This window comes from Caenorhabditis remanei, chromosome III (assembly GCF_010183535.1).
Source record: "Caenorhabditis remanei strain PX506 chromosome III, whole genome shotgun sequence".
Taxonomy (NCBI): domain Eukaryota; kingdom Metazoa; phylum Nematoda; class Chromadorea; order Rhabditida; family Rhabditidae; genus Caenorhabditis; species Caenorhabditis remanei.
In genome coordinates, this window is record NC_071330.1 from 3,762,438 (window position 1) to 3,788,918 (window position 26,481).

Genomic DNA, 26,481 nt, shown 5'->3' on the forward strand with positions numbered 1-26,481 from the left:
TCTAACGTCTCGTGTCTCTAGTTTTCAATTAATGTTTTTTCTCTCTCATCTCTTTTCTTTTTCTATTTCGACTCGACAATCTCCGTTTTTCTTGCGGCAACCGAATGGGTGTGTCCTTCTACTTTTTTCTCTGATAAACAATTGAATATTGGCGATTCGAGTTGAGACTAGTTAGAGTTTTAATCTAGAAAATAGTGTGGATAAATTATGAAAAAAGGAAGAAATTCATGAGATTTGTCATTTCGAAAGCTTCAAAATGAGTATACGCAAAGGATACTTTTCAAAAAAATTGGAAAAAAGTCCTCCTCTCTGTTTTCAAACTTTTATTATCAGAGCGACATGTTTTTTGTAAGCGCGCTCTATCGATAAAACTTTTTGTTCAGTCTGTGAGCTGATAACATGTTCCTTTTTTTTAAATTGAATACTGAACATTTTGAAAAAAAGTATTTCTATGTTCCATTAGCTTAGCTTACAACTGTGCTCCACCGACATCCCCTTGAAAATTGTCTCGTTTTCTCTGAGTCTCTCAATTTCGTACACAATTTTCTTCGGTTTCGGTAGAGCGCGGTTGTAAGAAGCCTGCAGTGCTAATATTTTTCGTATAAATCTCACAGAGGCTATGGAATTGCGCTCCGTTGCGAAAAATTGTTTTATTTTCCATTTTTGTGCTCGCGAGTTCGCATATATTATTCTTCAGGGTCCATGTGCGCATTCTACTTTTTTCTAACTAAAATTCGAATAATCTCATTTCTGCAACCGCGCTCTACCGGAATCCGTGCTATTTTTCTCTGCTTCTCTCCATTTCTCACGCTCTTTTTTTTCTGTTTCGGTAGAGCGCGCTTGCAAGACTCTTGCCGTTAAAAATGTGGTTCTCCGAGTTTTAAGTGAATTCGTACTATTAGACCCATCTAAAACGAAATCTGAGAAAAAACAATTGTAGATCAAATTTTCGAAAAATAAAAATCCTCTAGTCCACCCATATTCTAGACCTGCCCATGTCCAATAGATCAATTTCTTATGACCTACTTTCTACGCGGTTGCCATGACTATCCGCGATTTCCTGCACTTTTTAACACATCAACATTACACATTTTCTGCTTCATTTTCAATGTTTCTTCCCTCTTTCCCTTTTCTTCTTTCAAATTTTTCCTTCCTTCCTCCCATTTTATTGTTCTTCCAGACCCAACTGCTCTTCAGACATACAATGTCCTCCTTCGTACAAGTACCAGAATTCGCGGTAAGCCAACTTGATTTCTCAAAACTTCCAAATATATATTTCGTTTCAGACGTACCAAGAATACATCAACGAGATCAACAAAATCTTCGCGCAAATTACGAACGCAGACGACATGTCAGATGATCTCTCAAGACAAGTCATCATGCTCATCTCGTTGTCTCAGTAAGTTTAGGTGTCTTTGGGTTCCCAAATTCCGTCTTCTTGCAATTGCGCTCTACCGAAAAAATTTTTCAACACTTAGGTAAGGGGTCTAGGGGTGACGACTAAAATTAAATGCGCACCACTAAACTTGGAGGCCAAATTCAAAATTTAATTTTTCAATTCGCTGCTTCGTTGTGGCTATTTGATACGCAGCCTAATCGACCTCTCTTTGAGCAGGTTTATGTCAGTTTTTCAACTGTCGCGCGTCTTTTCGAGCTCAATTTTGAATTTCGCGCCGAAATTTTTGCTGATTTCAGCGGAGCGCGGTTGATTTTAGTACTCACTTCTAGACCCCGTGCTTCAAGGGTACGCGGTTACAGATCCCCAGTAGTAATAATGTAGATCACGGTAGGTTACTGTAACCAAACGTTTCAAAACCATCTCGACACTAAACGAGAAAAGGCACTGAAGAATGAGACAATGTTTGTTCAATTTTACGTCGAAATGCCTCTTTTTTTTTCGTATTTTCGTCACGTTTAGTGCCAAAATCTCACGGTTTTGAAATGTCTTGGTTTCAAAACGCCTGGTTCCGAAACGTCCCGGAGCCAGCGTTTTAGAACCTTCTCAAACGCTTTGCGCCCTGTAGATCAAAATGATGAGCACATGAGAAAGTGAAAAAATGTTTTTAAAAATAACCTTCAGACCACTACCTCCCAAATTAAAACCCCACTCAACCCATCATTTTCTTTCAGAGGCGCAAAACAAAAAGCGGGAAACGAGAACAAAGACAAAAAGGAGATGGACGACATCATGGCAATGATTGGATCACTTCAAATCAAGTCGACCCAGAATCCGAAGTAATCAGTTATTATCTCGACTATTTATCGATTACTCAAATTCCCTCCTTTTCTTGTCTGTAAATGTGATAAAATCTTGTAAATTTTAAACATTCTTAGAAATTGATAGAGATCAACGAGAGAGTCTGATTCTGACGAGAAGGGCAATGAATCCGGCCAAATAGAAGAAGACGACGATTGAAGAGAGACCAATCACATCTAGGTCCATTGCATCCATCGAATGTAGACTGGAAAGTTGCTAGTGTTTCCATATAATCCACTCAACAAGGCAAACAAGCCAGATGCTGGAACTGCGAAGGCGACGTGGCGGATTGTTCGACTAGCACTGAAATCAGGACACAAATCTGCAGTCGGTTGATGAATGATTGCAATCAAAGTTCTTCCGGAATTCGCCAAATTTCTCATAATCTGAACAACACTGGCAGCCATAAAAGAGTCTAAACCAGATGTTGGTTCATCTGCGAACATTAGAGATGGATTCGAGAGAAGTTCACATGCGAACGTCAGACGACGTGCTTCACCACCAGAAATCCCTTTCACTAAGCCAGGATTCCCAATTTTCGAATCTCGACGCTTATTGAGCCCGAGCATTTCAATTATCTCGTCAACACGCTCCCGACGAATCGCTTGGCTCTCTTGCATTCGTAGTTTCGCCTGAATGAATTTTCTTGGGGTACTGTACTTTGTGCGCAAATTTTTTTTCAAAATTTTCAGTAAGTTAATCAATACTCTAGCCGGAATTTTGTTAATTATCGGCAATTATGAGAGTAATTAGCTTAACTTTTTAATCATTGCATTGAAAATGAGTATTTTTCAAGTTCAAATTACTGAAAACTAATTTCAAAGTCCCGCGCTAATTTCAGCAAGCTTGGTGTTTGCGTACATTTGCGTACTACAGATTTTATTCTACGAGCAAGTTTACTGCATTTTTCGCTATTTTCTGCCTTTGTTTTCTTTCAAATTGATCATTATTAACCTAACACGGTCTTCGAAACCTCCAATCTAGGCAAACAAACTCATACTGACGCAAAACGCGTGAACAAAGTTTTTGATCTGAACATTCGGCGGGAAGCGAATTTTTAACACTGAAAACCTTATTTTCAGCCGTTCTCGAATTAAAAAAATTGTTTCATAAATGTGCGATGAAAAATGGATAGAGCGTCCAAAAAGCTACACATTGAGCTTAAAAACATGAAATTAAGTCATGAATGGAAATTGATACTCCTCTTTTTGTGATTTTCAGCAAAATAGGCTTTATCTCATGATCCAGACACGTTTTTCATATATTTTAAAGTTTGCTGGCACAAAGACACACCTATTCACAATTTAATGAGCGAAAATTATCCTAGAAACTCTTTGGTTCAGTAGAAAAACCTAATTTTATGAAAAACAGCTTCGCGAGGAGCAGAAGCACTGAGACATAATATATTTTTCTGGTTTTGTGTTTAAATGATAGATATTGATCCGGTCTATCACTTTTTCATAGAGTTTTTCGAGAAAAAATTCCACACTCTGAAAAAACTTCAAAAATCCGCGTTTTCAGTACAAAAATTCGCGAAATTTTTTTTGGAAATTTTTGGTGTGATGCAACTGCGCTCTTTTGGACTTGGGTCAGGTTTTCTGCGAATTGGAAGTTTCGAAGACCGTGCCTAAAACTATATTTTTTAAAACCAATTTTCTTTACCTGAATCATCAAATACTCATCGACTGTCAACGTTGGCACGAATATTTCTTGTTGTTGTGCAAAACCCGAAATCAACGAAATACTCTGTCCAATCTCATTCCCATTCGCTTTTACAGTCCTTTTCATTTCCAATCCTATCATATTTCAGATTTTTTGTCTGAAAATATTATGGCGTACCCTCGGCTCGTTTTTCGGTTATTTTTCGTTCAATTTGAGTCAAAAATCGTGTTTTTCCGACGTTTTCCAGTCGTTGGCCTAAAATTGTTTACTGAAAATTATGTATTTTTGAATTTTCTGGCAGTTCTCTTCTAATTTTCTCGGCTTCGACGGTGTTTTGATATTTCATCCGGTTTTTTTGCGAATTTTTAGTATATTTTCTGCATTTTTCTCAGATTTTTCGAATATTTCATTAGAAATTTTTATTTAAAACCCTGTTTTTTGCTCAATATTCAATATTTTATTATAAAAAATCGAAAAATTCTTCAAGTTTAAAGGCGCAGGGACTTTTCGTGTTGGCGGGTTTCGACACGCTTACAGTATGCCAACAACCTGCACATCTAACTCGACGCGGAAAAACAGAAATTTGTCTTTATTGTTTCTGTTTCTTCGGCGATTTTCCCATATTTTAATATTTTTTTGTCTGAAACTATTCTGGCATACTGTCTGCGCGTGTTTCAGCTGTTTTTCGTTCAATCTGAGTCAAAAATCATGTTTTTCGGTTTTTTTTCTGTGTTTGGCCTAAAATTTTTCACTGAAAATAATTAGTTTTCGAAGTTTCTGGCAGATCTCTTCAATAATTCTCTTGTTTTTCGACATTTTCTCCATAGTTTCTCACTTTAAATCGTTATTTTTCTCATCTTCTCGCGATTTTCCTTTAGTTTTTATCTATTTTCAGGTAAAATGGCATCTGGAAGTGGCCGCGGAAGAGGCCGAGGATCGGGATCCAACAACAGCGGAGGAAAAACCCAAGACTACTATGGTACGATCCAACCGGATCTTTTCGTCCGTCAGCCTGGAGAACCGAAAGTCGGATCTTCTGGACGCCCTCAACGTTGCTTCGCCAACTTTATCCCGATCGAAATGGAGAAAGCCGACTACAGCATCTATCAATTTCATGTCGAGTTTCATCCTCAAGTGGATTCGAAGCATATGAGAGAGACTATGCTGCTCCATGAAAATGTGACTGATGAAATCGGCAGATTCCACGTCTTCGATGGAATGATTCTCTACCTGACAGAAGAATGGCAGCAGAATGTGAGTTTCAAATTGAATTTCGACCGAAATTATTGATTTTTATTTCAGCAAGAAATCGAAGTACCACACCCCCTCACTGGAGACCTGATCAGAGTCATCTTCAAGCAAACCAATCGGTTCTTGCTGGACAATGCTCAGACAATCAACATCTTCAACACCATCATTCGTCGTTGCTTCGATGAGCTCAAGCTGACTCAACTTGGCCGTCACTATTTCAACTCAAAAGACGCCAGAAACGTTCGAGAGTACAACATGAGTATTCTCCCAGGATTTGAGACTGCTATCCGCATGTACGAAGACCAGCTGATGCTCTGTGTCGAGAATCGTTTCAAGATGGTTCGCAGAGACTCGATGTACGACCTTCTCAAGAAGGAGATGCAAGCATGTCAGGGAAATCGTCAACGAGTTCAGGAGAAGATGAATGAGATGTTCGGGGGGTCCACCATCATCACCTTGTACAACAACAAGCTTCATCGCTTCACAAGACTCGATTGGAATATCAACCCATTGAGTGAATTCGAGAAGGATGGCCAACCGATCACTCTGAAGAGATACTTCAAGATGCAATACGACAAGGACATTCAATTTGATGACCAGCCGATCATCGTGAGTTTTTAGTATATTTGTTGTGTGTTTATTATCGATTTCTTTTCAGATCTCTGAAGGAAAGCCGAAGCAGTCAGGAGAGCCTCCACAAGTCAACTACATCGTTCCGGAGATTTGTTTCCCAACTGGTTTGACTGATGAGATGCGCAAAGACTTCCGTATGATGAAGGAAATCGCGCAGCACACTCGAATGTCGCCACAGCAACGCTTGACCGAAACGAGAAAGTTGATCACCGAGTTCCACAACAACGAGAACGTGCAGGCTTGTCTCAACTACTGGGGAATTCGTCTCTCGGAAGACCTTGCCAACGTCAATGCTCGAGTTCTCAAGCCGGAGCCGTTGCACGCTGACGGAATGAAGAAGTATGAGGGAAAAAACGCCGAGTGGGCTCGTGGAGTCAAGGATGCCGGAATCTATCGTGGATCAGAGATGAACAATTGGATCGTTGAAGTTCATCGGGGAGGCTGGTCGTCTTGCTCAGACTCTTCGTGTTCAATTAGGAGATCCAATGTGTGTTCCGATACGAGGAGTTTCTCCAAACGAATATTTGGAGGGTGTCAAGAGTGCAGTCAAGCAAGTCGCTGGTGCTGATGTCCACATGCTCGTTGTGATGCTTGTCGATGACAACAAGACTCGCTACGATTCTCTGAAGAAGTATCTGTGTGTCGAGTGTCCAATACCCAATCAATGCATCAATCTTCGTACTCTTGCCGGAAAAGCAAGTGATGGTGGAGAGAACAGGAACTTCGGATCCATTGTTCTGAAAATCTTTCTTCAAATGATTTGCAAGACTGGTGGAGCCCTTTGGAAGGTCAACATTCCGGTTAGTGGCTGAAAAGTAGTGGAAAAATCAATAATATATTTTCAGCTGACGGAAACCATGATTGTTGGATACGATCTCTACCACGACTCCACTTTGAAAGGAAAGACAGTGGGAGCATGTGTCTCTACAACTACCGGGGACTACACCAAATTCTACTCTCAAACCAGGCCTCATGAGAATCCAACACAACTTGGAAACAATCTGACTCATTTCGTGAGAAGTATTATCGAAATAAAAAAGTTCCGACATTTTTTCCTCGTCGGTGTTTGCGGACTCAAGCCAAAATTATCAAATTTTGGCTTGAGTCCGCAAACACCGAAGGGGAAAAAATGTCGGGACTTTTTTGTTGCGACAATAAGTTGAATTCAGATGTTTTCTTGAGTTTATATTTGGTTTTTCAGAGGCTCTCAAAAAGTACTACGACGAGAACAACAACACTCTTCCAAGTCGTTTGATTCTCTACAGAGACGGTGCCGGAGATGGTCAAATCCCATACATCAAGAACACGGAAGTGAAACTCGTTCGGGATGCTTGTGACATGGTGACTGAACGTGCCGCCAAGCTCAGCGGCAAGGTACACAAGTCTATCAAGCTGGCCTTCATCATTGTTACCAAGCGCGTCAATATGCGTATCTTGAAGTGAGTTTTTACTCTGAAATACTGATTTTATTTCTATTTTTCAGGCAAGGAGCTACAGGAACCAGTGCAATCAATCCCGATCCAGGGACGGTCGTTGACACTGTCGTCACTCGTCCAGAGAGAATGGACTTCTACTTGGTCCCACAGTTTGTCAACCAAGGAACTGTCACTCCAGTCTCCTACAACATCATCTTCGACGACACGGAACTCGGACCCGATAAGCACCAACAACTCGCCTTCAAGTTGTGCCATTTGTACTACAATTGGCAAGGAACAGTTCGTGTGCCAGCTCCATGTCAATACGCGCACAAACTCGCCTTCTTGACTGCTCAATCGCTTCACGGAGATTCAGATGAGAAGCTTCGCGACAAACTTTTCTTCTTGTAAGCTGATCTAAATGCACCCGCTCTTTTGTCCCAGTTTTAACCCTGTCAGTCTTGTCCAATTTCTGTATTGCTTAGCTCTCCATGGTTTTTATTCAAATGGGATCTTTAGATCCTAACAGTATTATTGGTTATTTAACAAATTATGTAGATCCCCGATTGCATACAACTATTGTATCGTAATAAAAATATCCACATTTATTATAACATTAATTTACATATTTACTTTTAACATAGGATAGATGATTTTATACTGCTTCTTCCGGAACTTTCCAATTTTTGTATGCGGCGCGTTCGGATAGTCTAGGTGGGCGGTTCCTTCGTGATTCCTAGGGAAAAAGAATCAATATTTTCAGAGAAAACTTCAGAACTTACAATGCTATTGGATCTCTTCGTTTCATTGTTGAACAACTCGATGGAATCATCTCTCAACTTGTCCAACATCTGTCTTGTCTGCTCATCCGTGTACATCTTCGAACTCTTCCGATACTTTCCATCCTCCGTCGGCATCAGAAGAATCACCTAGATATTCTTCTGATGAAATTCAACATAAACCTGCAGGAGAAATTCTGAAAAGAATACCTGTGGCGCCGGTTTCTCCTCCATCGAATGGATCCAATCCCTGGCTTTGAAGAACATACAACGGATTCCATAGGCAGAATAACGAATGATAAGGAGGACGAGAAGAAAATTGGAGGAAATAAGGAGGGATCATTCACTGGTAATATTGAAAGAAAGCCGTGAGAACTCCTCTTCAAACTTGTCACCCAGATCGCCAGCCTTATCGGTCATCGATTTGAAGAGTCGGGTGCCAAGATTGTTGAGCATTTTTTGGGATAAAAATGAGGAAAATGACGAGAGGAACGACCTCGTGTGAAATGAGTCACGACTCGTTTTCAACTTGTTCGACGATCGATTTTTTGAGGTCCTTTTTTATTTCTAATTGAATCGGAGAGGGTTGGCAGAAAAAGAGACAGATGTTGTTGTGGTGATCTATGAGAATTCCTTCTTTTTGAGAAGAATTCGAGACGATTCGGACGGAGGAGATTCATTGTTTACAGAGCTTTTCGGCAAATAACAAGATTCTTCGCGCCTTTTTTTGGAAATTCGGGGAGGAGGGGGCTTACAAGTTGAGATGGTATTTGTATAGTGGACATCTGGACATTGGGATGGGCAGACCGACAGATAAAGGCGAATAAATCAAAACGTCGTGGTTTTTCGAGTTTTTTCGGAGGATTTTCATCTATTTTCAGGTTTTTTCAAGTTTTTCAGGTCAAATTCGTCAAATTTAGAATTTTGGACATCCGGACAACAGGACACGAGGATGGACCGACAGACGTAACTGTCATAGTTGTACGGAATGCCATTTTCCGAAAAACCGGAATCCGGAACCGGAATCAAAATTTTAATTTTCCGGAATCCGGAACCGGAATGACGAAAAAACCCGGAATTCCTGAGTTTCGGAATACGGAATCCGGAATGATTTTCGATAAATTTGCAAGGCCAAGTCATTTTTTCGAGTGTTTTTAATGATATATAAAGTTTAAAACTACTTTTGAGGTTCAAAACCGAAAAAGAAGTAATGCAGTTGTTTTTAAAACTCAAAAAAAATTTAATTTAAACTTCAGAATTCCGGAAAAAAAATTCAAAAAACCGGAATCCGGAATCCGGAATAGGAATAAAAATTTTCATTTTCCGGAATCCGGAACCGGAATGAAAATTTTCCGGAATCCGGAACTGGAACCGGAATGTCAAAAAAACCCGGAATTCCGGAATTTCCGGATTCCGGACGACTATGGTAACTCTAGACATCTGGACATTGGGACGGGTGGACAGATGGACAGAAAATGTGTTTTTTTTTCTGTTTTCCAGATTTTTCGGCATGAATTCTGAAAAATATCTGAAAATTGGTGTTTTTATCGCGAAGATGTTCAGATTTTTCAAGGTTCTGGAGTTTTCTAAGAAAAAATCTATTCTTCTCCCTGAAAATCTGTAAAAAGTTATTAGCCGAGCAAATTCGTTACAACTGCGCCCCACCGCAAACGAGAGAGTATCGGCGAGAGACGCAGATTTTTTTCTCGCGCCAACAATAATTTTCACAGTTTTTGACCTATTTTCATTATTTTTCGAAAGTTTTTATGTAATTTGTTCTTAAAAACAGCGAAAATAGGTCAAAAATGGTAAAAATATTTGTTCGCGCGAGAAAAAATTCTGCGTCTCTCACCGATACTCTCTCGTTTGCGGAGGGGCGCAGTTGTAAGAGGGGGTGGGCCGCTAATAATAATGCAATAAAAAAGATGTTCATATTATAAAAAGAGTGATGAGGGCAATGATTATGGCACAAGAAATACAAAAAATGGGAGGAAAATGCAGACAAAACGGTGAAAATTCAGGAAAAAACGAACATTTCAGCAGTTTTTTAATACTATCAGCCGAAATTTTGAAAAAAATTATAGAAAAAAGTTGGTGGCCTAGAAAACCCCGAATTTGGAAAACTCGGCCACTATTTTTTTCCGATTTTTACAGTTTTTCAATGATTTTTCACCGTTTTTTGTGCATTTTTTGGGCATTTTCCTCCTAAAAACCACTCAAAATATCAAGATTGTCAAATGTACCGGTTTCGAAACGTCCCGGAAACAACAATTATGGTATTAGAACCTTCTTAAAAGCTTTGCGTCCTGTAGATCAAAATGATAAGCAGATGAGAAAGTAAAAAAATGTTTTAAAAAATAACCTTCAGACCACTTCCTCACAAAAGGAAACCCCCTCAACCCATCATTTTCTTCCAGAGGCGCAAAACAAAAAGCGGGAAACGAGAACAAAGACAAAAAGGAGATGGATGACATCATGGCAATGATTGGATCACTTCAAATCAAATCGACCCAGAATCCGAAGTAATCAGTTATTATCTCGACTATTTATCTCTACTCAAATTCCCTCCTTTTCTTGTCTGTAAATGTGATAAAATCTTGTAAATTTTAAACATTCTTAGAAATTGATAGAGATCAACGAGAGAGTCTGATTCTGACGAGAAGGGCAATGAATCCGGCCAAATAGAAGAAGACGACGATGGAAGAGAGACCAATGACATCTAGATGGTAGTTATCATGTTTGAAGGAAAATTGGTCTAGGATAACGTCGCGATAGAAGTTAGTATACGATGAATTATCCACTCGAGACCACTGATTGACAACGAGTCCCTCGAAACCGTATCTGAAAGTGATTTCCAATAGTCTGTCTGTGTGTCTGTCTACCTAAACCAACTGGTCCATTGCATCCATCGAATGTAGACTGGAAAGTTGCTAGTGTTTCCATATAATCCACTCAACAAGGCAAACAAGCCAGATGCTGGAACTGCGAAGGCAATGGCGACTGAGGTTGTCTCAAAAAGACACGCAAGAAAGAGACCACATGACGTGGCGGATTGTTCGACTAGCACTGAAATCAGGACACTTTTCAGAACTTGTTGCCACGTGTTGTTTAAGCCTATCATCCAATAGGATATGAGAACCATGATGGCTCCATCAAGTGTGAATAGTGGGAGGTATGCGAGGCATCTGGAAAAAATTAGAGAGTTGATAAGTTTGAAGGGAGATAACAATTTGGTTGTTATAGATAGCTAAAAGTGATCAACTGATAAAATGTAAAGCATTTCAAAAAGAGCGTTCTGCTAGTTAGCCACATTTTGATATCTCAGAAGCACAGCGAGTTGCCCACCTCGAAACATAATAACTGATGACATAAAACAATCCGTCATGATATTCCCTTGCTATCAATGGCAACTCGTGCTCCATAAATGTCATTATCCCAAACATTGTGGAGAAAGTGAGCTCAGCAATCAGAAAATACAAGGCACTATTCGTATTCTGTACGCCACGACGATCGAGTGGTTGTTGCCAGTAGAGAGATCCGATGAATAGTCCCATCACTATCTTTTGGATTAATTTCATTCGCATTTGGGCTGGAGAACGGACGACGTCGATGAAGGCTCTGAAAGACGAGGGGTTTAGGAATTGAATTCATTATAACTCAGATTCTAGGTTACTGTAGCTCAGAGCTGTGCGGAATTCCTTCCTTCGAATTCCTTCTTCCTTCTTCCGGGTTTTTTTCACGTTTTTATTCCTTCTTCCTTCTTCCTTTTTGAAAATTTCACTTCCTTCTTCCTTCTTCCTTCTTCCTTTTCAAAGAAATTTTATTTCCTTGTTCCTTGTTCCTTCTTCCATTGAAAACTTTACTAAAAAATTTTAATTTTCGACGGAATTTTGGCGGAATTTTGGTGGTTTTTAACGGAATTTTGTATGAAACAACATCAAAATTCGTTTTCAGAGATGACTAGAAAAAAGTTTCCACAAATTTGTCATTTTCAAAATTAACTTCCGATTTCCCGGTTCGGAACTCAACTTCCTTCTTCCTTCCTTCTTCCTTCCTTCTTCCTTCTTCCGGGCTTTTTTCACTTTTTTCTTCCTTCTTCCTTCTTCCCTTTTGAAAAATTTACTTCCTTCTTCCTTCTTCCTTCTTCCCTTTTGAAAAAGTTACTTCCTTCTTCCTTCTTCCTTCTTCCCTTTTCAAAAATTTTACTTCCGCACAGCTCTGCTGTAGCTACAATACCGTGCAAAAATATGCGAGCTTTGTTCGTTTTCAGTGGAAATAGTCTATCTTCGACAGTGTGTCATGGTAATTCTGATTGTCACACCTAGTAGGTTTTTAAATAATGAATCCTACAGATCAAAAGTAGAGTTTCATCTTTGTAGTTGACAACATTTTTGTGCGGACACTCCGTAGCAAGTTACATATCGACAAAGTAATTTCTCCCTCAAATCGACCAATTTCAGTGAAAAATAGTGCGATTTTTGAGCTTTCGTCTCAAAATGACCATAACTGTCTAGGGAGTGTCCGTACAAAAAAGTTGTCAACTACAAAAATGAAGCTCTACTTTTGATCTGTATGATTCATTAAAAACCTACAGGGTGTGACAATCAGAATTACTATGACACACGCTCAAAGTTTGACAATATCAACTGAAAACGGTCAAAGTTCGTACCTTTCTGCCGAGTACTGTACTACAATAAGTTACTGTTACTTGGTGTTGAAACTTGATAAGGTGAATGATAGGGTTACTGTAGTATTACATTAGGCACATGTCAAAGAAAAAGCCTTGTAAGCCAGCACAAACCTCTTCAAAAGTGCTCCCGTCTCCGTGAAAAACCCAGGATTCTCAATAAACGGTGGCAGATCTGTCGTCGGATTCGTTCTGACTTCTGTAGACGATTTGGTGGAGATCTGACAATTCTCGTAGTAACTGATAATGTGCTCAATTCTTTCCTGACTTTTCTCTTCTTCAGTCGGCTGAATCGACAGTTTTGTCTGAATCCATTCAGGAGGATTGAAGGATTTCGGGATGGGATGACCACAATCGGAAAAGAACTGAAAAAAGGAAGCTAGTATTATTTTCTGAATCTTCCACTTACATTAATAGATTCCTGTGGTGTCCCCATAAACGCAGTTCTTCCCAAAGACAAGAAAATAATCTTATTGAATTGAAAATACAAATCTGCAGTCGGTTGATGAATGATTGCAATCAAAGTTCTTCCGGAATTCGCCAAATTTCTCATAATCTGAACAACACTGGCAGCCATAAAAGAGTCTAAACCAGATGTTGGTTCATCTGCGAACATTAGAGATGGATTCGAGAGAAGTTCACATGCGAACGTCAGACGACGTGCTTCACCACCAGAAATCCCTTTCACTAAGCCAGGATTCCCAATTTTCGAATCTCGACACTTATTGAGCCCGAGCATTTCAATTATCTCGTCAACACGCTCCCGACGAATCGCTTGGCTCTCTTGCATTCGTAGTTTCGCCTAAATGAATTGTCTTGGGGTACTGTACTTTGTGCGCAAACGTTTTATTTTTATTTTCAGTAAGCTAATGAATGCTCTAGCCGGAATTTTGTTAATTATAGGCAATTATGAGCATAATTAGCTTAAGTTTTTAATCATTGCATTGAAAATGAGTATTTTTCAAGTTAAAATTACTGAAAACTAATTTCAAAGTCCCGCGCTAATTCCAGCAAGCTTGGTGTTTGCGTACATATGCGTACAACACATTTTATTCTACGAGCAAGTTTACTGTATTTTTTTGCTATTTTCTTCCTTTGTTTTCCTTCAAATTAATCATTATTAACTTAAAACTATATTTAAAAACAAATTTTCTTTACCTGAATCATCAAATACTCATCGACTGTCAACGTTGGTACGAATATTTCCTGTTGTTGTGCAAAACCGGAAATCAACGAAATACTCTGCCCAATCTCGTTTCCATTCACTTTCACTGTCCCTTCCATTTCCAATCCCTTCATATTTCTATCCATTAGCACATTCAGTAGTGTTGTTTTACCGGCGCCACTAAATTTTTCGTTATTTTTTATTTTAGTCATGAAAATTTTTACCTTGCACCCATCAATGCCACCATTTCGCCAGGTTTTGCTATTCCTGAGACGTTATTCAACAGAATCTTTCCTTTCTTTCTTGTTTTCACTCTGAAATTAAGTTTCAATTCGGAAAAACTCAATTTTAAACTCCCTCGTATTTCACAAAGACTACGGTGTACCCTCGGTGTTTGCGTACTCTACGTCGAATGCGTCAGGAACTACGAGCAAGTTGCCATCATTTTATCGCATTTTTCTCGAATTTTCTATGATTTTTCACACGAAAAAGCGAATTTTATCGTAATTTTAGTAGAAAAAATGATAATATGTAGGGTTATTTTCGATTTTCGCTCAGAATCCTTCAGTTTTCACAGAACTTACTCAATGTTTTCCCAGGTAACCGTGATGGGCGTCACGGCATCGTTAATCTGAACTTCCGTCGATTTGATATGATTTTGAGTTATGTTTGTCTAATTTCACCTTTGAACTATTCGTATCAACAGATTCATATCCAGCGGTACATCTTTTTCGTCCTCCAACTGATAATTTTGTGTTCATTTTTGAGAAAAAACAAAATAGAATCGTTAAAAATGTACCCTCCTCTGATAGCTGTTTTTGCATATCCTTCCACGTGGAAATCATTCCCCAATTCATCTAAAATCCACGTTGAACCCGCCTATCACTTCAGGTTATCACGTTTCTAATTTCGCAACGCTATCTCATCATTTCGTGTCGACCAGAGTATGATCATGTGACTTTTGAACTATTTCGTCACTAATGACCGTTATAAAAGCTTCCCGGTGCAACCGATCTGTTGTTTTTGAGTAGCGAACTCGGTTCAATAAGTGAAATTTTTTGGAAACTTCTTTAACTATTCTATTTGGCTGAGTTCTGTTGATATATTTTTTTACAGATTATTTCTCTCTTTCTCTTCGCTTTTTCTCTGAAAAATTTATATTCTTATATTCATTCCTTTCTTATTAATTGTATTTTTCAGAATGGTTCGTCGGCGCACTGCTTCCCCAGCTGCCTCCTCTCCAGTCCGTTCGGCTCCACGCCCGGCACCAGCCCAGTCTTCATTCTCTGCTCCACCACGACCAGGTTTGTTTTTCCTACCAAAGTCACTGTCGCTTAATCCAAGTTTTCCAGCCGCTGCCGCTGCTCCAGCTGCCCACCCAGCTCCAGGAGCTCACCCAACACCAATGGGCGCACCAATGGGAGCTCCATCTCAAGGACCAGGATTGATGGCTCAAATGGCCGCCACTGCTGGAGGAGTCGCCATCGGGTCAGCTGTGGTGAGTTGAAGCGAATTGAAAAACAATCATCACCTCTATTCGAAGCATTCTAATTTTTTCTTTTTTCCAGGGACACGCTGTCGGAGGAATGTTCACCGGAGGAGGTTCCAGCCATGCTGCTGAGCAAGCTCCAGTTCAACAAGCAGCTCCAGTCGGTGCTCCACAAGCCACGACTTACGCTCAGCCATGCGAATTCGAGTGGAGACAATTCGTCGAGTGCGCTCAAAACCAATCGGACGTCTCTCTCTGCAACGGATTCAACGACATTTTCAAGCAATGCAAGGCCCGATTCGCCTAATCACTTTTTCTCTGTGTCTAGATATTAAAATGGAGCGGAGAACTCCAACTCTTTCTCCCATGTTTTTCGCCTTTTCCACCCGATTTTCGATGTTTCCTAAATACTTTTAGTATGTTTATTGGTAGTTGTTCTCCTTTTTCTTTTCTCTTTCTCCGTTCAAAAATAAATTCCTGTTGTCATGAATCCGTTGTTACTAGGCTCTGCCCCTTTGGTGTTTGGCCCCCAATTTGTTTTTATTTACTCGAAAAAGAGAACCAATCGTACTAATGCATCATTTCTGCGCGTCCGTCCTCCAACCGCTCAGTATCGTTTCATTTTATTGTTCTTTTCTTTTGCAGTTTTCTTTTCTTTTCATGTCTTGCCTATTGCGTTTCTATCGATTTTTCTAGGTATTCGTTTGCGAGACAGCGCGTCTTGGTTGCCAGGCGACTTTATTTCTTTTGCTTCCCATAATAAAATGAAATCATTTTCAGAATGACCGCTCGTGCTCTTCACTACGTCTTCAAAGTGGCAAATCGTGCCAAGACTATCGATTTTTACACGAAAGTGTTGGATATGAAGGTTAAATTCTAGAAAAGGACGGCAACTAGCAAACGATTACAATTCTAGGTTCTCCGCCATGAGGAGTTCGATAAAGGATGCGAGGCGAGCTGCAACGGGCCGTACGATGAAAGATGGAGTAAGACGATGATCGGATATGGATCGGAAGACGATCATTTCGTTCTGGAACTCACCTACAACTATCCGATTCATAAGTATGAATTGGGTAATGATTATCGAGTAAGGGAGAATCTCGAAACGTGTTGATTTGAGAGATTATAGTAATTTACCGAGAAAAATACTTTAACTATTTGAAATTGCTTCTTCAACAGCTGCTATAGCCGTATACGGAACCCTCTGTGCTGAAGAATTTTCAATTTTATTGAAGATTTTTTGAACAATTTCAAGGAAATTCGCGAAAAAAGTGAAAATATGATGTTTCGGCAATTGCTCATTGAAAAACTCGTTATTTGTATTGTGATTTGCTGTGAAACTCAGTTTTCGACATGAAAAATTGTGTTTTTTTTTTAAATTTTCAGTTGAAAAGCAGGATATTCGAGATAAAACTACGTTTTATGGATAAAAACTAACATTTTGGAGTAAAAATTGAATTTTCCTTATAGTTTTTGCGATTTTTCGGCATTAAACGTATTTTGGTGAAGAAAATGTCAATTTCATCACAAAAGAACACGATTTCCACTGTCAAAATGCCTAATTTAACGATTTCCAGAACAAAAATTGCATTTTGCTATAGTTTTTAACCTGAAAACCAAGTATTTTGAACAAAAATTTTTTTTTAATTGAGAAAATCTCGTGGTTTTGCAGAAAAGTTGTCAACAAATGTATTTTCGGACTTCGGTTCCAACATGCTCAAAAAACATTTTCGAAATTCTTTCAGAGAATTGAAATTTTTTAGAGAAACTTATTGTTCTTCCGTACTTCAGGCGAAGTTGCTAAAGATTATTTCGGTGATGATAGACAGAAGTCGGCCAAAAACTTTCAAAGACAACGTTTTGATACATAATTTCTATTTTAAAAACTGAAATTTCAACTTTTCCACTCTCTCATTTCCAGGCAATCGTCATCGACTCTGACCAATTATTCGAGAAAATCTCCACAATCGACCACCGTAAATCTGGATGTGGCCGTCTCGCAGTGAAAGATCCCGATGGTCACGAATTCAAAATCGGAAAATCCGACCAATCGCCACGTGTGTTGAGAGTTCTATTGAACGTCGGCGATTTGGAGAAATCGAAGAAATACTGGAATGAAGTGCTCGAAATGCCGATTGTTGAGGAAAAGAAGACAAGAATTCGTTTGTGTTACGGAGAGGGTCAATGTGAATTGGAAATTGTTCAATCGGGAGAGAAGATTGATAGAAAGACTGGATTCGGAAGAATCGCATTCTCCTATCCAGGGGATAAGGTGCGTTTAAGTTTCAAGAAAGTTTTAATTCGAAACAGAACCTGGCGCACCTTCGGCGCGTTAATGTAAAAGTTATTTTCGAAATATTTGAAATGTGGATTGATCGCGAATAGTTTTTTGAGTAAAATACAGACTTCAAGTCAAAAACATCATTATGCTAACCTCAAGCGCCGCCCAAATTCAGGCCACGCCCACTTTGCAAAACTGCCGCACGAGGTAGCAAAGCTTTCATAGATGTTTATTGAGGTTTTGAGCATCAAGTTCAACTTTTTTTTCAAAAAGTTTAAAAACAGCGATGTTGAAAATGAACCGATGAGTTGTTAAAAATGATTTCCAAGCAATTAGGCCACGCCCACTTTGCAAAACTGCCGCACAGCGCCATTAGCTGGTGCACCTTCGACGCGTTATTATAAAAGTTATTTTCGAAATACTTGCAAAAAGATGTGATCGCGAATAATTTTTTTGAGAGAAAGCAAATCTAGATATAGACTTACAATCAAGGACAGCACCATGCTAAGTTCAAGCTCCGCCCATATTTAGGCCACGCCCACTTTGCAAAACAGCCGCACAGCGCCAACTTCGAGCTTTAATTTTGAGATTTTAACTCAAAAATGTCTAATTTTTTTTATTTTCCAGCTCCAATCCCTCCAAGACAAAGTGAAAGCAGCCAACGGAACCATCATCAACGAACTTCTCACTCTCAACACTCCCGGCAAAGCTGACGTCCAAGTGGTGATTCTTGCGGATCCAGACGCCCACGAAATCTGTTTCGTTGGAGACGAAGGATTCCGTGACTTGAGCAAAATCGACGAATCCGCTGAGAAGGAACTCCGTGAGCAGATCAAAAAGGACGACAGCGAGAAGTGGTATTGATGGAATCTAATAAGAATGTTTTCTGTGAAAATGTTATATTTATTTGTATCAAAAATAAAGATTTCGTGAAAGAGAAGATGGAGGGAAATATGGCCAACGTGCTCTACCAGAGTTTGGAGAAAAAAAATCAGGGTAGAGGTAAAATATTATGAGAGTAGAGACGGAGAGGGGAGACGGAAGAATTTATGGTGAATTGTTAGCATTTGACATGGCTTCATGGAAAGCAGTTTTCATAGATTGGTAGAAATTTGGATGGATATCCGGTGGGAGATTGCGTTGCTGAAAGTCAATTTTATTGGGAATTTGAAAAAAAAAAGTTTGTTCCACATACTAATCTAGAAATGTGGAAGTCGAGGAACGGGGTCACATCCAAACCAAGACTGAACAGGAGCACGCAGAACCTGGTGAAAAAGAAGACCGATTGTGGAGCCCTTCCGTACTTTTGATGGCCTCGTAGCAGGAAAATATAGGTTTCTCCGAAAATCCGCTGGAATAATTTATATGTAGCAATCGCGCTCTATCGATAGATTCTCACCTCGAATAAATCCTGCAGACGCGCCTGTTTTTGAGCACGACTCTGTCTTCGTGGATTTGTCTCGTGGCTTTGGCTGGAAAAATGAATATATTGTTGGTTCTACGAAATCGATTGTACTCACTATTCCTGCACAATTTGCTCCAATCTTGGATAATCTGGAATAGGGACTCCCGGATTTTCATCTTGTAGGCGACGTTTCTGAAATTTTGTAAAATTGATTTTCAAAATTTTTTGACTTGAAAAAACTTACAATGATAACGTGCAAAATCGAAAGGTAAACCGGTTGTTGGTTCCGTTTTCGGGCGAGTTTGAAGAGGTGGAAGACGATCTGAATAAGGATGGAATTCTATAGAAAGTGGAGAGGCGGGGCTTACCGCTTTGTAGAATTCAGGAGGAGAGAAGTCGCCTCCGGCTTCGTGTTGAAAGTGAACATATGTGACAGCTTCCTCTTTCATTACCTGGAAATGAAATGAATTTATGCGTGCAAGTAAGTTCGCTCTAACGTACCAACATTCCCCTGATAATGTTAACATCCTCCGCATATGGAATCAACATTGGAGTCAGTTGAGCAGCAAGACCAATGTAATACTCTGGAGGATATCGTAGACGTGGAGGAACCTGGGAAACACACGAGATTCGTCGTTGGCTTGGTGGGGCTTGTCGTGCTGGGACCTGTCTCTGATTGGCAGGCATACGTGGTTGGTTGGGTGGACGTTGTGCCGGAAGAATTGGAACCGGGGCCGCCTGGTTAGGTGGAATGTGTCCTTGATGGGGAGGAAGAGGGACCTGGTTGTGTCGCAAAGGGACTTGCGCCTGGTTTGGAGAGCCATTTATTTGATGCATTGGAATCCCGTCTGGTGAAACCTGTGCCTGATGCACTGGCGCCTGGATTGGAGAACCATGAACTTGATGCATTGGAAATGATCCCTGGTTAGGCGAAACACGTTGCACTGGAACTTGCGCCTGGTTCGGGGAGCCACGAACTTGATGCATCAGAATCTGGCCATGATCGGGGGAAACACGTTGTGTTGGAACCTGGTTCGGGGAGTTATTAACTTGGTGCATTGGAAATTGCCCCTGGTTAGGTGAAACACGGTGCACTGGATCCTGATTCGGGGAGCCATGAACTTGATGCATCAGAGCCTGGCCTTGGTTCGGTGAAACACGTTGCGTTGGAACCTGATTAGGAGATCCATGTACTTGATGGATTGGAACCTGGTCTGGTGAAACTTGTGCTTCAAGCACCGGCGCTTCGTTCTCACTATCCGAAGCCTGATGTTGATTCATATGTGCTGCAACCAGGCGATTCACTTCTTCAATAATGAAACGGTCATTTTGTTCTTGTCGAATTGGAGCCAGTTGATCCTCGTTGTTACGCACGTGAGCCACAATGATGACCTCCTCATCGACAGGTTCTGGTTTGATTGTGATTGGCATGGATACCTGGAAAGCTCCTGGAAAGTTGATGTTGAGTTGAAGAGAATAGAGAACGGAAGGGAGAAATGAAGAGAGCAAATTGAAAAAGGTTGAGGATAAAAATGAAATGGCTGGAAGAAAGAAGATGATATGTTTTGAAACTGGTCACATGACTAGAACAAATGCAACTTTTGAATCTGCTAACCGGAAATTGGATTTTGCGAAAAAAGTTATTTTGAAACTGCCATGATGAATCTCCGTTTGTTCCGGTGTTACCTAGGATTTGAAAATGAAATCGAAACCTAGAAAGTCCTGACTATACTAAACAAGACATAGGGATTGCCGTTTGAACGAAGATTTTTGCCTGCCGAGGCTCTCAAAAACAGGACCTGCCGGGATCTCCTGTTTAAGTAGACCACCATAACGAAATCCGAGCCGTCTTTACAAAAATGAAACCAGCTGTCCAGATAGAACTGCCTAGGGCCACCAGCGTCCAACTGGTTAATACCTTTGATATTTGTCTAGAACTACAGTGCTGGCCATATTTTAACTGTTTTGGCTGTTTTCAGTTCCAGAATTTCAGAATATCATGAAAAACATACAGCAACTACTACTACTACTACTACTATTCCGCGACCGAAGTTCTCTTGAGCCTGGGGGCGGTGTCCATAGCCAAAACCCTGAATTACTCTGATTCCCATTCAGAATTCCCAAATCAGCAATCCCTATTATTATCTTTTATCTTATAAACAATCTATTAATGCCACATTTCCCCGAAAAACTTTGTCTGAAATTTATGGTTTCAGAACCGCAATTATGTACAATGGTAAATGCCGAAATGACATATTATTTCGAAAGAGTTGCTCCGGATTTAGAAGAGCGTGGGTTGGACACGTCAGATTGTTTACTTGGGGAAGATTATGATTGAAATCAGAATGGAATCGAGGATCAAAGTTCAAAGCGGTTCTGTTGGAATTTTATGAAAAATTGAGATGTTTTTGGGATATCGGAAGAACTTGATTGTGAGAAGGCAACAGGCTGATAACTTAATAAAAATTTAAATAGAACTGAATATGCAGTAAAGACAGTTTCAGACATTCCAGCGTTGATGACATCTTCAAGTTTTTTTTTTGGAATTTCGGTAGAGCGCGGTTGTGAGAAGACTACCGAGATGATAAAATAAGAGAAATGGGAAGAAGAGAGAATTCAAGAAAAAAGGGTGAAGCGTCCGGTTAATCAGAAAGCTATCTAAACTGCACCAATACTCATGAAAACTAGGAAACCGTAATCCCATAAGTGCATTCGAGTTCTGTGAAAATTTGACTTCGTTTCAATTGATACTGGTTGTACGGATACTTTCGATTCTCTGACGTAGACTTTCCGGGCTCGAATCTCAAAAGTTTTCAGATTTGAAACACTACTGTAACTAACGATTTTCTGTAATCGTCGATATCCGCAATCACAATAAAAGACTCTAAATGACGTCAGATTCATATCAGAATCTCAGGAACACATCTATATAGAATTCCACTTATTTCAGATCTGATACAGTTAGGCCACGGCTTCTTGTGCCCCAAAACTTTTTTTTAAAAACTGGAAAATTGGAACTTATCTGAGATCCAGTCCAGACGAACTGCTAAAAAAAAATAAGATTGATCCTATTAGTGAAATCCCTAAAGTCCTAAACAAAGCCATGGAAAAACAAGTAAAATTAGTATCACCTGAAATAACAAAAACTATATAATATCTGATAATATAGACGTGTTTCAATGGTAAACAAAGTGTTGGCTGACAGGAAATGGCTCGTTTTTTTCTTCTGAAGCCAATAACAAAAAACAAGAAATGTCAGAAGAGTAGGTTGCCTGGCGACAATGGAGTCGGAGAGACTTCCCTTTTTATGTTGAAACATAAATTGGAAACGTTCATCTGCTAGTCGACTAAGGTTTCTAATCCACATGTTTCTTTTTCTTAGCAGAGAAAAAGGGAGAATGTTTTTTGGACACCTGGTCAAATTTTTTTTTTTGGAAAAAAAGCGTAGACTGGGGTTGAGTGTTCGTAAACATAAACATTTTGAGGAAAACAAAAAACAATAAAAAGTTTTCAAAGCTACAGTATGCCAAAACTCTTGCAAGTGCGCTCTATCGCATCCATTGAGATACTCAATTACAAAAATGCTCATTATACCTCATAGTCAGTTACGTCGGTCAGTGGGAAAGGGGGAACACCGAAGCGACTCAAATTTCCTACGCTCCGATTCATAATAAGCCAATGTGGCGAGTGCACTGATTAATGAATTCACTGGTCCGTGATGTTTACGAGCCGCCCATGTTATCTTTCATACTTCAGTAGAGACCGTAGGCTTCAGTGGATTTAAGACTGACCATCGGTGATTTAGGTATGACTGAAAAAAGGGAACCTTCTGACATTAAGGTGGCGTTTTGAAATGAAATTTAGATTATTGGAGTGCTGATAGTTTACTGATTCTGAATCGGTTTTCGATTCTTGCTGAACGGCTCTTTGACTTTTGCACTACAGCAACCATACGGAAATTCATTTGAATCTGTTTTACTGGAGGAGGCGAAGTCTACCGTAACCTTAATTTTTAGCAATGGAGCGTATATGACCGAGTCAGTCTACAGTACTTCTCGAGTGGAAATCGAGCAGTGGGCGTTGCCTAAACCAAGAAAATTGATGACAAAGTTTCAGTACTCAAACGGAGCTTTATGAGCCTCTGAAAATTTACCAATTTAGCACTGGAGAGCTCGATATCTCAATTCAGGGAGGTCTTTGGGAAAAATAGAAAATAGATTCTGAATTAGTGTGCTGTTTCATACCGAAACTCTCCTAGGAAGGTTTCGTAGTTAGCGTTGAAGGTGGTCCTTTGAGTTGGTCATGAAAAATCACAAAATTCCCAAAATTTTGCAACTCTCGGACGGACCGGTTTAACTTCCCTAAGACTCAGCCTATCTCGGTCAGTCCGATTTAAAAAATGTACCAATTTATCTGAGTTTTTTCCTAAATTCCAGTAAAAATGTTCAAAACATTATGTGAATTTAGTCTCTGTCCAAACTCTAAAGCGTTTTTAAAAAAAGTTGTACTATGAAGTTGGACAGAATCGTATACACCGGTCCTTCTCGGATCTAGCTCTGGAAAAACCGCGAATTTCAAATATTGAAGAAAGGTAGCTCCAAAAATAAACTCGGTTGGTTCACAGAGGTCAATTGTCAAAACAATTTTCAGATTTGAAATAACAAAGATTCTGGATTTCAAATGCTACAAATCTCCACTACAAATTTCAAAATCCATCATTTGAGTAGATTTTGTACTCAGAAATGGACAAAGTCGAGAAAATTTGGGGCTTACGTCGATTGCGAAAAGATCAAACTCACATGCAATCTAGTCCTAATCCAGAAACGTTTATGTGTCGGATTATCTCCTAATAGGTAAGGCTTATGGCCCGAGACATCTGTCAGGTTAATTCCCAATCAGGAAAATTTGTAGTTTAATCTCATCTAGATTGATATTTATAAGATCACGTATTCCGAATAAATGTGAACAACAAATAATAATTTGTGATCCTTATCTAATTGATATCTTGGGGGAAATTTTGAAAAATTTGGTTGAATCATTATTGTCTGAGAATTCTTTTTTTAGATAGAGTTCTGAATTTTTGAACTTGAGGAAAAAGCGAAAAGCGTTGTATCATATCCAACAAAAAACTTGCTGAAAAAATGGAACATCTGGTAGACTAATACAGATGGAATGCACAGTGCCATGGTACGGAAAACAAAAAAGTTGCACATGTTGCACCACCTGTCAACTTGAAAAAAACGTAATAAACGGAATCGAGCGGTTCGAACAGAAAAAGAGATACGCCAGATTCATATCGGATGGTTTTCTTTCAATTTTGTAATGGACGTTCACGATGCGCTTAGGTGACTCACGATCTGACTCAGATCAGGGGAATTGAGATTTTGGGACGAGAAAGTTGGATTTTGGTGGAAAAAGGTAGGAGAATCCCAGTCAGGAGTCCTTATTGTAATCAGCAATACGGATCTTACTATATTCACTACAACTCTGAAGTACCAGAGAATACTGGCACCTGCATTAGAACGGCACACTCACTCTATGCTTAGAATTCACCACTAAAAGTCATTCTTGTCAAGGCCCGGCTCGGTCCTGCAAGCCCCGACAAGGCCCGGCTTAAAAAAAAGCAATAAAAAAACAATTTTGGCATTTTTTCAACTTTTAATCCGAAATGTGAACATTTTTAGTTGTTTTTATGAATTTCTTCTAATTCTGAATCATAGCCGAAAATGTTACTTTTCGCAAAAAAAAAGGAATTTTGAATTTTGAATCTTGGCGGCAACTATCCGGGTCTTTGATAAATATGAATTTACACGAATGGTAATGACCATCAATTATCATTTCCAAACTTATGAAATAATGCTCTAAAAAAGAAGCGCCGGCTCCGACCTGCTCAGGAAAATAATTTTTTAAAAATCATATTCTCGAAACAAAACAAAAAACCCGAAAACCATTCCCCGTTTTTTTTCATTCCCCGTTTTTTTTCATTCCCCGTTTTTTTTCATTCCCCGTTTTTTTTCATTCCCCGTTTTTTTTCATTCATGGGAGGTCGGACGAACATTTGTTAGGAAGACGTAAGGAATCGAACGGGCAATCGACATGGTATTTGATGACGCGAGCTGGGACACGTTAATCAACGACTCTGTCGATAAATTTGTGCAAAGGTTGGAGAAGGAATTTCGGGAGGACGCTGAGTTTCGTAAGGAAGTTCTGCGACATGAAAGGTGGAGAGTAACGAAGAAAAGAGAACAAATCAAAAGGAATGTAAGTGAGCAGAAGCAAGAATGGGCCGAAAAGCAGGCTTACGCCAAACTTCAAAGAATGCGGAAGCTGAAAAAACTCAAGAAACGCCGGAAAGATCAGAGGAAGAAGGTGATGAAAATCAGACGCCAAACATGGATAGCTTTTCGTATCTTCGTTATGATCTTTCGTAGTGAAATCGTGACTTTGGACACACTGGATATCGAGTTTAAGAACTATAAGCATGCTAATTCATCTCCAATCTCCCTCGAAAAAAAGTTTGTTCCAAGAAATAAGAAAAAGAAAAAGTTGCAATTGTGCTACGAATACAGGAAATTGGAACACGGCTAAATTGAACTGATACATATTTTTGTCTATCACGTACCCTTGCGGACGTAAATTAAATAAATAAATAAATAAATAAAACCCATAAAACGTCGGCCCCCATAAAAAAATAGTGTCCTTCATTTTCTTGCACACAACCCTCCAATCAAAATATTCTCACGAATTATCACCAATTTTATGTGATGTATCACATTAAAATGACCATTCACTTTTATGTCAATGGGAATTCGAATTGAAAAAACAAATATCAGAAGGAGAAAACATCCTTTCATGAGTTTCAGAAACTCCTGAACGTCTCTGCAAAACAGTTGATTGAAAAAAAGGCATTCTGTTATAATACAGTTTACAGTCACAGCTGAGCAAAATGTCTTAATAAGGAATGGAACTTTCTGGAAACAAGAACGTTCCATTTCGAAAATAATGAGTCATGGTTGGTGGTTCAACTGTTGGGCTCTTGTAAGACAATGGAATTATTTTTAAAGCTGGAACAGAGCAAGTTTCAAGCTCAAAGGGGTGCTCTACTAAAACCGTGCACAAGATCAGAAAATCAACGATCAATTCCAAATATTCAAAATTATATATACTGAATCAGTCATTATTTAAAGAAAGTTAATCTGGAATTGCTTCTCAAAGAGAATTTACCCACAAAACACAAACTCTACATTCAGGTCACAATTGTTGGACCTCAGGTTTCAGATTCAAAGACCTTCCCTCTGAAACTTGGTCCTAATCAACATACCGTAAATACTGTATTATAACGGCATGCCGTTATATTTTTCAACCGGCTCCCAGAGAAATTTTGTGGTTTCAGAAACTTATAAAAATTTACCGGAAAAACTTTTTTTGGGAGTTCTATCGGCTGATCAAGAAGTTAA

The 26,481-nt window shown here is 39.4% G+C and overlaps 10 protein-coding genes across 10 annotated transcripts; 5 read left to right on the top strand and 5 right to left on the bottom strand.

Annotated features, from left to right (window-relative positions):
- Positions 1-1,204: 1,204 nt before the first annotated feature.
- GCK72_008892 (uncharacterized protein) lies at positions 1,205-2,239 on the top strand (the record flags this gene model as incomplete). The annotated part of the gene is made up of 3 exons (XM_003095878.2): positions 1,205-1,237; positions 1,287-1,399; positions 2,131-2,239. The coding sequence occupies 3 exons, from the start codon at positions 1,205-1,207 to the stop codon at positions 2,237-2,239; spliced, it is 255 nt and encodes an 84-aa protein (XP_003095926.1).
- Positions 2,240-2,433: 194 nt separating this feature from the next.
- On the bottom strand, positions 2,434-4,060 carry GCK72_008893 (uncharacterized protein; the record flags this gene model as incomplete). Its single annotated transcript, XM_053727103.1, has 2 exons — positions 2,434-2,889; positions 3,920-4,060. 2 exons carry the CDS (start codon positions 4,058-4,060, stop codon positions 2,434-2,436), a joined length of 597 nt encoding a protein of 198 aa, XP_053586680.1.
- A 750-nt stretch (positions 4,061-4,810) lies between these two features.
- Positions 4,811-7,494, bottom strand: GCK72_008894 (uncharacterized protein; the record flags this gene model as incomplete). Its single annotated transcript, XM_053727104.1, has 5 exons — positions 4,811-5,149; positions 5,423-5,716; positions 6,322-6,540; positions 7,100-7,236; positions 7,305-7,494. 5 exons carry the CDS (start codon positions 7,492-7,494, stop codon positions 4,811-4,813), a joined length of 1,179 nt encoding a protein of 392 aa, XP_053586681.1.
- On the top strand, positions 4,820-7,629 carry GCK72_008895 (uncharacterized protein; the record flags this gene model as incomplete). The annotated part of the gene is made up of 7 exons (XM_053727105.1): positions 4,820-5,173; positions 5,222-5,779; positions 5,829-6,290; positions 6,343-6,603; positions 6,649-6,823; positions 7,005-7,242; positions 7,287-7,629. The coding sequence occupies 7 exons, from the start codon at positions 4,820-4,822 to the stop codon at positions 7,627-7,629; spliced, it is 2,391 nt and encodes a 796-aa protein (XP_053586682.1).
- Positions 7,630-7,873: 244 nt separating this feature from the next.
- Positions 7,874-8,231, bottom strand: GCK72_008896 (uncharacterized protein; the record flags this gene model as incomplete). The annotated part of the gene is made up of 3 exons (XM_053727106.1): positions 7,874-7,954; positions 8,001-8,147; positions 8,208-8,231. The coding sequence occupies 3 exons, from the start codon at positions 8,229-8,231 to the stop codon at positions 7,874-7,876; spliced, it is 252 nt and encodes an 83-aa protein (XP_053586683.1).
- A 3-nt stretch (positions 8,232-8,234) lies between these two features.
- Positions 8,235-10,523, top strand: GCK72_008897 (uncharacterized protein; the record flags this gene model as incomplete). Its single annotated transcript, XM_053727107.1, has 2 exons — positions 8,235-8,365; positions 10,415-10,523. The coding sequence occupies 2 exons, from the start codon at positions 8,235-8,237 to the stop codon at positions 10,521-10,523; spliced, it is 240 nt and encodes a 79-aa protein (XP_053586684.1).
- Positions 10,524-10,630: 107 nt separating this feature from the next.
- Positions 10,631-14,610, bottom strand: GCK72_008898 (uncharacterized protein; the record flags this gene model as incomplete). Its single annotated transcript, XM_053727108.1, has 9 exons — positions 10,631-10,716; positions 10,890-11,182; positions 11,343-11,615; positions 12,799-13,049; positions 13,094-13,486; positions 13,843-14,029; positions 14,074-14,163; positions 14,434-14,480; positions 14,533-14,610. The coding sequence occupies 9 exons, from the start codon at positions 14,608-14,610 to the stop codon at positions 10,631-10,633; spliced, it is 1,698 nt and encodes a 565-aa protein (XP_053586685.1).
- Positions 14,611-15,050: 440 nt separating this feature from the next.
- GCK72_008899 (uncharacterized protein) lies at positions 15,051-15,645 on the top strand (the record flags this gene model as incomplete). The annotated part of the gene is made up of 3 exons (XM_003095886.2): positions 15,051-15,153; positions 15,202-15,347; positions 15,418-15,645. 3 exons carry the CDS (start codon positions 15,051-15,053, stop codon positions 15,643-15,645), a joined length of 477 nt encoding a protein of 158 aa, XP_003095934.1.
- A 474-nt stretch (positions 15,646-16,119) lies between these two features.
- Positions 16,120-18,483, top strand: GCK72_008900 (uncharacterized protein; the record flags this gene model as incomplete). Its single annotated transcript, XM_003095912.2, has 4 exons — positions 16,120-16,206; positions 16,255-16,425; positions 17,260-17,610; positions 18,247-18,483. 4 exons carry the CDS (start codon positions 16,120-16,122, stop codon positions 18,481-18,483), a joined length of 846 nt encoding a protein of 281 aa, XP_003095960.2.
- A 183-nt stretch (positions 18,484-18,666) lies between these two features.
- On the bottom strand, positions 18,667-20,455 carry GCK72_008901 (uncharacterized protein; the record flags this gene model as incomplete). Its single annotated transcript, XM_003095920.2, has 7 exons — positions 18,667-18,762; positions 18,815-18,970; positions 19,019-19,091; positions 19,140-19,216; positions 19,269-19,346; positions 19,393-19,476; positions 19,526-20,455. The coding sequence occupies 7 exons, from the start codon at positions 20,453-20,455 to the stop codon at positions 18,667-18,669; spliced, it is 1,494 nt and encodes a 497-aa protein (XP_003095968.2).
- Between the last annotated feature and the right edge of the window lie 6,026 nt (positions 20,456-26,481).